Source organism: Carlito syrichta, unplaced genomic scaffold (assembly GCF_000164805.1).
Source record: "Carlito syrichta isolate Samal-C Ts95f unplaced genomic scaffold, Tarsius_syrichta-2.0.1 Scaffold308086, whole genome shotgun sequence".
In the NCBI taxonomy this organism is placed as follows: Eukaryota; Metazoa; Chordata; class Mammalia; order Primates; family Tarsiidae; genus Carlito; species Carlito syrichta.
This window is the reverse complement of record NW_007252182.1, coordinates 337,067-347,013: the sequence shown is the minus strand read 5'-3', so window position 1 is coordinate 347,013 and position 9,947 is coordinate 337,067. Positions and strand designations below refer to the sequence as shown.

General features: G+C 43.9%; 1 protein-coding gene across 1 annotated transcript; it reads left to right on the top strand.

The window, feature by feature from the left end:
- Positions 1-3,275: 3,275 nt before the first annotated feature.
- On the top strand, positions 3,276-9,918 carry MPV17L (MPV17 mitochondrial inner membrane protein like). Its single transcript, XM_008064853.1, has 3 exons — positions 3,276-3,344; positions 9,019-9,048; positions 9,130-9,918. Exons 1-3 carry the CDS (start codon positions 3,276-3,278, stop codon positions 9,307-9,309), a joined length of 279 nt encoding a protein of 92 aa, XP_008063044.1. The 3' UTR covers positions 9,310-9,918.
- The last annotated feature ends 29 nt before the right edge of the window (positions 9,919-9,947 follow it).

Below are 9,947 nucleotides of genomic sequence, written 5' to 3'. Positions count from 1 at the left end.
TGCTCAAGGTCCTTTTCCTGCTTTGGTAACAAGATATTTCCACAGGGGTCCCATGGAAAATGTGAGAGGACCCTGGACCGTTGTCATAGAGACTCTACCTGTGAGGATCCTGGGAGCTCTTTCAGAAAGTCCGCCCTGGGACTTGGGGGCCTGACTTTGGGAACCATCCCTACTGCCTAAATACTAAGAGCAATGGAAGGGGCTCTGTGGCCACTGTCATCAGAGCAATCGCTATAGCCTTGAAGAGGGTGGGGAATTGGGGAGGGACACCGATATCCCTCAGAAATTCCCCTCTATGAATCCTGGACCTTAACTTGGCATTGGGAATCACAAACTCTCCCCAGAATGGAAGGGGACTTTTCTTAGGGGCTATCGGTGCTTTTTAAGCTGGGTTTAGGGTAGGCAAGCCACCATCTTGAAGAAACCTAATTTGTCCCATGGATCTTATTTGTAGGGGTCAGATTCAGTTCTTTTCCCTGCTGACTTCATAGGAAACACAAAAGACATGGTTACCTGTTGCAGTGTCAGCTAACCACATGCTAATGGCATCAGTGGGGTCAGGAGACTAGACAACCCGAGTGGGGACCTCCTGGTTTATCAGAAGGTCAGTGCCTAGTCCCCAGGACATGACTGAATTCTAGACCAAATTTACAAACAGGTGTGCATTCTGCAGAGTCCAGTGAAAAGAACCTTGGCCTGGTGCGGTGGCACCTTCCTATAATCCCAGTACTTTGGAAAGCCAGGGTGGGAGGATTACTTGAGCCCAGAAGTCCGAGAACAGCCTGGGCAACATAGTGAGACCACTTCTCTACAAATAAGAACATTAGCCAGCATGGTGGTATGCACCTGTAGTCCCATCTTTTGGGGAGACTGAGGTGGAAGGATAGCCTGAACCCAGGAGGGTCAACACTGCAGTGAGCCATGATCGGTCCACTGCACTCCTGCCTGGGTAATGACTCAAAAAAAGAAACATAACAAAACAGCTTAAGAGATTCCTTGTATCTATTACTACAGTGGCCTTGTATAGTGATGGAGGGGTTGGGAACCAGAGGTTGGGACTTTGGGACCAGATTCCTATTTAATCCTCTGACAACAAGTGAAGCAGATACTCTTATGATTTCCATGTTACAAATGAGGAAACTAAGTCTCAAGGGGATTATGTGACTCGCCCAAAGACAGCACTGTCCAGACTCACAGCCATGTTCTTAATCTTGATGCTCTAATGGTGACAGCGTTGTCAGTTCGTCTGAAATTGGAAGATGCTGCAATTTCAGGGCTGGGGAAGCCTGCAGTTCAGGTTGAGGCCCCTGATCCTGCCCAGATTGCTGGGTTTTTTTTTTTTTTTGCTTTTCAGACTTCTGGTCCAGTTTTACTCACCTCACGTTACAATGAAGGGGAAAGGTGGAAGGGGGCATATCGGATGTTTGTGTAGGTCCTACTTGGAAACTGCATTAATCATATGATCTTTTGTGCTGGGCCACCTTAGGGAGCCAGTGTAGTAACAGATTAAGAGGTCTAACTTGGGAATCAGACATCTAAGTTGGACTTGGTCTGTTATTAACCTCACTAAGTTCTTTTCCTGCTTTGTAACTGTACCTACCTTAGCAAATTGTTAGGAGGGGCACATGAAATTCCACATGGAAAGGGCTTAGCACCTTAATGCTGGGTAGGTAGAACACAGTGGTACTAGTATTTTGCTGGGTTTTCGTATGAGTCTTGTAAGACTCCTCTTCACCTGACTGGTACAGCTTTTATTTTTCCTTCCTCTGACAGAGCTGGGGAAGTTTTTTTGTTGTTGTTTGTTTGTTTTTCCTGAAACAGAGTCTCACTCTGTTGTCCAGGCTGGAGTGCAGTGGCGTGATCATAGCTTACTGTAGCCTCAAATTCCTGCGCTCAAGTGATCCTCTCACCTCAGCCTTCCGGGTAGCTGGGACTACCAGGTACACACCACCACCACGCCTGGCTCATTTCTTTTTTTTGTAGAGTCAGTCTTGCTATGTTTCCCAGGCTAGTTTCAAAGTCCTGGTCTTAGGTGAATCCTCCCACCTCAGTCTCCCAAAGTGCTAGGATTATAGGTGTGGGCCACCTCACCCAGCTTGGGGGAGAATTTTTAAAGCACTGTCATTTTTATACCCTTCCAAAAATAGAAGAGATTTATCCTTGCTCCCTGAATTTTTTTTCAGGGATATTGAAGATCAGAGCTTTCAAAATGTTTTTAGGAAGCCTGAATTGCTCCACTTTCAAACTTTTATTAGAATAATACTGATGGGAAGTCTGTAGTTACCAGAACATCCACGGGGCCACAAGATGTTTTTAAAAGAAAAAAATAAATTTTTTTGAGTCAGAATCTCACTCTGTCACCCAGGCTAGAGTACAGTGACATGCTCACAGCTACTGCAGACTCGACTTGCTGGGCTCAGGCGATCCTTCTGTCTCAGCCTTCCAAGTAGCTGGAACTACAGGTGCGTGCCACCACACCCAGCTAATTTTTTGATTTGTTGTAAAGATAGGTCTCATCATGTTACCCAGGCTGGTCTTGAACCCATGGACTCAGGTAGTCCTCTTGCCTCCACCTCCAAAAGTGCTGGGATTACAGGCATGAGCCACCGTGCCTGGCAGAAAAAAATATATTCTTAAAATTTTAAACATTTCACAAAAAGTTCAAAAGATAGTTACCAATAGTTTCATTATCCTAACACGATTGTTTTGTGAGTTCTTACAGTGTTTGGAAAAAAATCATTTTTCTTTTCTTTTCTTTTGAGTTGGACTCTTATTCTGTCACCCAGACTGGAGTGCAGTGGTACAATCACGGCTTACTGTGGCCTCGACCTCCTGGGCTCAAGCAATCCTACTGCTGCAGCCTCCTGAGTAGCTAAGGCTACCACCATGCCTGACTGATATTTTTATTTTTTATTTTTTGGTAGACATGAGGTCTCGCTATGTTGCCCAGGCTGGTCTCGAACTCCTTGGCTCAAGCAGTGCTTCCACCTTGGCCTCCCAAAGTGCTAGGATTACAGCATGAACCACCACGCCTGGGCTTTCTATAACTTTTATACTCTGCTATTCTCACCTCATATTTGTCATTCCTTTAAAATTTATCCAGTTTCGAATGCCTGTTGAGTTCTTTTCACTGTTGGATCAGAAGGGACATGGGGAATGAGTGATAGTGGTGGTTACTTTGCATATTGGAATGGGAAACTTGAACATAAACTGTTACACAGTATCTTCCTTATGAATCTTAAATTTTTTTTTGGTGTCTGTTTTTGCAAATAGGTATGAGCATTCTCCAGGGAAAGGATGACATATTTTTGGATCTGAAACAGAAATTCTGGAATACATATAGGGTAAGACAGGCTCTTGAAAATGCAATTGATATCTTTTTGTGTATGTGTGTGTGTTTGTGTGTGTGTGTGTTTGTGTGTGTATCATTTTTTAGAGGCTTAAAAAGTTTTTAATTGACCGGACATAGTAGCTCATACCTGTAATCTCATCTCTTTGGAAGGCCAAGGCGAGAGGCTTTCCTGAGCCCAGGGGTTTGAGACCAGCCTGGGCAACTTGGTGAGACTTCATCTCTACCATAAATCAAGAGAAATTAGCCAGGCTTGGCGGCACACACCTGTAGTTCCAGTTACTTGGAAGACTGAGGCAGAAGGATTGCCTGAGCCCAGTTGCTTGAGGCTGCAGTGGCTAGGAGTGTGCCACCACATTCCAGCCTGGGTAACAGTAAGACTCCAACTCAAAAAAAATACATTTTTAATTGATACATATTAGATGTACACATTTTGGGGGTACATGTGATAATTTGATATTCATTTGATTAAATCAGGATTCTTTTTGTGTATTTTAAACATTAAGCATATTTTAATAAAACCATTTTTAAACTAGGGCTCTACTTTTGTTGGCATAGTGCAATATTTTGACAAAGAAATCTTACATTTGTTTTGATAGATGGATGACGAGAGCCTTTAAGAATGTGTACTTCAGCCGGGCTCGGTGGCTCAGCCTGTAATCCCGCGCCTTTGGGAGGCTGAGGTGAGTGAATTGCCTGAGCCCGCGGGTTCGAGACCCGCCTGGGCAGTGAGACCTCATCTCTACAATAAATCAAAAAATCAGCTGGGTGTGGTGGCACATGCCTGTAATTCCGGCTACTAGGAAGGCTGAGGCGGAAGGATCGCTGGAGCCCAGCAGGCCGAGGCTGCGGTGGCCGGGAGCGGCCACTGCACTCCAGTCTGGACGACAGAGTGAGACTCCAACTCAAAAAAAAAAAAAAAAAAAAAAAAAGAATGTGTACTTCACATGAATCAGAAAGAAAATAACATCTCTGAATTTTAGTCAGTGTTCACAGTGATTTCTAACCGTATTATATTTACTTGTAGTGATCACAATCCGCTTTGTACATTTTGGAGCTGTTTACAAAGTAGGAATTGTAGAATGTGAGTGACTTCATGGTTTCCTTCCCACGTCCGATCAGAGTTGGGATTTCCAGGTATGTGTTTACCTGAGTCCTGTAAAAAAAAACCTTAACATCACAATGGTGTTTACAGCAAAGGATAATGTTTCCCAGGGTTGTTCCTAGGCTCAAAGCAAGTCAGCTTGTACTGTTAGCTCAGCATAAGTCTATGCAATCCAGTTCCACAAATATTTACTCATTTATTCAGTGAAGATTTATTGAAAATTGTCCTGAAGACTTGTCAATATCAAAGATGCTTAGGTTCTGTTCATCACAATGAGATGAATCTTTAGGATTCCAGAATGTACACAGACTGGCCTAGGGCATCCCATGTACTTAATTCCCTATCAACAGCAGGGCCAAGCCACACCCAACTACTACCTGTACTGCTTCTAGCATTTTCTGTTGGATGGTACCAAGCCCTGGAACAAGAATCACCCACATGATTTCTAGCGGCAGAGGCTAGGGAGGTTTGATGTCGGCTTCCCCTGAGGTCCTGCACTGAGGGACAGTAACTATGAAGAAAGGGCATTCAGAACTTTTGTTACTTCTCCTTCAGAACTTTTGTTACTTCTCTGGGGGCTGAGATTGTGGGCCCATGGTGACAGCCAAATGTGATTTTGTTTCGTTTTATTTTGGAAAAAGAAGCAAGTTTTCCCATTATGTCATCTAGCCTATGGAAATATATACATGTAACATTTGAAAAAAAAGCTATAAGCAGAATTGGGAAAGAAAGGGGCTTTCTTCAGGGATTTATAGATATTTCAGAGTCTTCTCCCTTGATGGAGGCTGCCTCTCTGGGCAGAAACACAGAGACCTTTGCATACCTTTTTTTAAAAAACCAGTGGTTGCAGCAATTAGTCTCCTTTACACCCATGACAAGAAAGGGGGTACCAGCAATCTGGGGCCTAGCCCGTTTGGAGACTTTTCTGTAAATCTCTCATAATAAGAAACTGTCTTTCAGGCACGATAAGAGGTGTTAGGGGAAGATAAGAAAAAAGAAACATATAAAACACAGATTCTAGCCAGGCACAGGGGCTCATGTCTGTAATCCTAGTACTTTGGCAGGTTGAAGTGGGAGGATTGCTTGAGTCCGAAAGGTTGAGGCTGCAGTGGGTTGTGATCAAGCTACTGCATTCTAGCCTGGGTAACAGAGTAAGACACTGACTCAAAAACAACACCACCACCACCACCAAAAAACACCAACAAAACAGATTCTATTTATTATTATTATTATTATTTTTTGAGTTGGAGTTTCATGCCCACCCCAATGTCGACCTACTGGGCTCCAGCGACCCTTCCGCCTCAGCCTTCCAAGTAGTGGGAGCTACAGGTGCGCGTTACGACGCCTGACTAATTTCTTGATTTATTGTAGAAATGAGGTCTCACCAAGTTGCCTGGGCTGGTCTCAAACCCACGGGCTCAGGCAATCCTCTCGCCTCAGCCCCCACAAAGTGCTGGAATTACAGGCTTGAGCCTGTAATCTGCGCCCGGCCTCTAGATTCTTTCCTAAAGGGACTTAGAGTCTAGTAGGCTAGATCCAACTAGAAAACTAGAATCCCATAAGAAACACTCTAGGGTCCCAGAGTCCATGGGCTCTTAGCACAAGGAGGAGGTGTGGGGGTGGGAATCAAGGAAGGCTTCCTGGAGCAGGCTCTGCCTGAGCTGAGTCTTTTTTTATTTTTGAGTTGGAGTCTTACTCTGTTGCCCGGGCTGGAGTGCAGTGGCATGCTCACGGCCACCCCAGCGTCTGACCTGCTGGGCTCAGGCAATCCTTCCGCCTCAGCCTTCCAAGTAGCTGGAACTACAGGCATGCTCCACCACACCTAGCTAATTTTCTGATTTATTGTAGAGATAAGGTCCCACCAAGTTGCCCAGGCTGGTCTTGAACCTCTGCGCTCAGGCAGTCCTCTCGCCTCAGCCTCCCAAAGCACTGAGATTATAGGCACGAGCTACTGCACCCAGTTCCTTGTTCTAATCTTTGGGTAATTTAGCCCTCAAGAAATGAAATTTCTCTCTGGGCTTCTCCTGTCCTCCTTTCAGCTACCCAAGGCAGGACTCTAACCTGATTATGGGTCAAAAGACCCTCATTCCATAGAGGGTTCTGCCACATACCCTAGAGGAAGCAATGCTGCACAGAGAGGGCAACAGAAGTCTGAGCAGGCAGGCCTTGCTGGTTTTAGGTCATGTGTTTTTTTTGTCCAATCACATCTCTACACGGCTGTCAATCATGCCTATGTCATGAGGCCCCCATAAACACCCAAGAGGGCAGCATTTGGAGAGCTTCCAGGTTGCTGAGCATGTGGTAGCTCCTGAAGAGCATTGCCCAGGGAGGCCGTGGAAGATTTATGCCCTTTTCCCATACCTCACCCTATGCATCTCTTCATCTGTATCCTTTGTAATGTCCTTTTTAATAAACCAGTAAACTTAAGTAAGTTTCCCTGAATTCTGTGAGCCTCTCCAGCAAATTAATTGAACCCCAGGAGGGGTCATGGGAACCCCAACTTGAAGCTGGTCTGTCAGAAGTTCCAATGGCCTGGGCTTTTGATTGGCCTCCACTTTCTGAAGGTGGAGAGTCTTAGGAACCAAGCCCCCACCCTATGGGATCTGACACCGTCTCTGGGTAGATAGTGTCAGAATTGAATTGGAGGACAGCTGGGGTCCCTGTTTGGTGTGTGGGGAAAACCCTCACCCCTTTGATCACAGAAGTCTTCTGTGTTTGATGATTGCTGTGGTTTGAGAGTTTTCCCTAAACGGGAACCAATCGGAGAAAAAAAATAAGGTGAGTTCAGTTTGGGAATTGTGAAATTCCAATGCCTTTTGGATTTCCAGATACACAGAGAAGAGTTCATTCTTGTGTTTCATTATTTTTAGTGCTCAAGTGTCCTAGATTTGGCCAGTGGGAGTTCCTTCAAGCTAGTGACATCCCCCATCTTTTTCCCTTTAAAAATTTTTTTTAAATCACCTCCTTACTGCCTGGCATAGCAAGATGTTCCAGACTTAGCTTGTACGTTGTACCTTATACCTGCCCTGCCCCAGCCCTGGGATTAGCCAGTTCTTGTAGGAGTCCTGATCTCTTTTTGTGGGGACTGGGTATAAGAGACCAAGAGCTGGTAATACTGTGTTCTGACAAGAAAAAAAATGGCCCTAGGAAGTAAAGCCATTTTTGGCTGTGTTTAGTCTTCTGATTAGTTTTGCTAAAGTATTACATTATTTTTTTTAAATTCAGTGTCTCACACTATTGCCTAGGCTGGAGTGCAGTGGCATGATCATGACTCACCGCAGTCTTCAACTTGAGGACTCGAGTGATCCTCCTGCCTTAGCCTCCTGAGTAGCTGGGACTATAAATAGGTGCATGCCATCACACCCAGCTATTTTTTTTTTTTTGTAGAGACAAGGTCTTGCTGTGTTGCCCAGGCTGGTCTTGAACTCCTGGCCTCAAGTGATCCACCCATTTTGGTTATCCAAAGTGCTGGGATTACAGGCATGTGCCACTACGCCCAGCCAAATTCTTAAATGAATATATACTTTAAATATAAAATACATATCTAGTACATATTTTAAAATATGAAAATACATATTATAAAGCTTGTATTACACCTGTTTATTTTAGAAACTTTAGAAAATACAAATTAGTAAAAAGAAAAAATGACCAGGTGCAGTAACTCACTCCTATAATCCCAGTACTTTGGGAGGGAGAGGTGAGACAATTGACCAGCCTGGGGTTCAAGACCAGCCTGGGCAACTTGGCGAGACCTTGTCTCTACAATAAAAAACTAGCTGGGTGTGGTGGCACACGCCTGCAGTTCCTGCTACTTGGAAGGCTGAGGTGGAAGAATCACCTGAGCCCAGCAGGTCAAGGCTGCAGTGGCTGTGTTCATGCCACTGCACTCCAGCTGGGTGACACAGTGAGAATCCTACTCAAAAAAAAAAAAAAAAAGCTGGAGTCCTTAAAGGTATAGTATACAGATATTTTGTTCTTTTTTTTTTGAGTTGGAATTCTCTGTCGCCCAGGCTGGAGGGCGGTGGTACATTCATGGCCACTACAGCCTCAACCTACTGGACTCAGGCGATCCTTCCGCTTCAGCCTTCCAAGTAGCTGGAACTATAGGCACACACCACCACGCGTGGCTAATTTTTTAATTTATTGTAGAGATGCGGTCTCACCTAATTGCCCAGACTGGTCTCGAACCCCTGGGCTCTGGCAGTCCTCTCCTCCACCTCCCAAAATGCTGTGATACAGGCATGAGCCACTGCATCCAGCTGTGTTGTTGTTTCTAAAGTGGTTTTTTCCAGAATTGGTACTGATTCTGGTAGTCTTTTCATTCTGGACCTATACGTGTAAATAAAACGAATACAAGTGTCTTGTACTGCACAGTTTTTCCCCCCAACTCCCCACCCCCTCTACTCCAGAGGCCTTAAGTAGTCTAACTCAATCAGCTTTGTCAGAAATATAATGCCACCTCAGCATCCTGTCTGCTTGGTAGTTCTTGATCTTTTAAAGAAAGTACTGTGCGATTGTTTTGTGTGGTTAAAAGGCATTCTAATAAAGTTTTACTTTATTCCAGAGTGGACTGATGTACTGGCCTTTTGTCCAGGTGAGTTTCAAACTACTCAGACTATTAACTCATGGCTTTGGTTTACAAATAGCCCTAACAGAGGCTGTCTCTCTGTTCCAGCTGACCAACTTCAGCCTGGTTCCTGTTCACTGGAGGACAGCTTACACTGGACTCTGTGGTTTTCTCTGGGCCACCTTTCTTTGCTTTTCCCAGCAGAGTGGTGACGGCACTTTGAAGTCAGTGTTTACCTTCCTTCGTACAGAAAAGGCCAGTGCAGGTGAGAGGTCCCCAGAGAAATGAGAAATCAAGGACTCCTAAAGGGGCTAAATTTTTGTCATAAAATGCACTGGATTGCCTGCAGAGAACATACTTGACTCACCAGTGATGTGCTTCATTTTGAAGAATTACTTTAAATTCTAAAATTATAGGCTTATTTTAAAAAATTATCAATGATTATTTTGAATTGTATGCAAATCATTTTTTACCCCATTCTAGTCTGAAAGCCTTAACTTCTCTAATATTTTGTTTAATATCAATAGATGTGGCAAAATGGCATTTTAGATTACTATTACTATTCCAATATTTTAATGCCAGTTTCAGGAACCCTGGTTTCGATTGTTTACATCTCTAGTCTAATGTCTCAGGTTATCTCCTAAACATTTTCTTTTGGGTCAGGTTACTTTTTATATTAAAAATAGTCCTATAGCAAATTTCTCTTTACATAGAATTCAATTAAGGAGAAGATTGAATAACCAGATCTTCCCCCAATATTGCATAATACTTTATTGTTATGATGATACTAAAATTCTGTTAGTACCTCTTTTATCATTAAAAAAGAATAGTGTGTGGTCAATATGTTCTGCGTAGAATGTATTTTTTTATTTTTATTTTTTGAGTTGGAGTCTCACTCTGTCGCCCAGACTGGAGTGCAGTGGCCG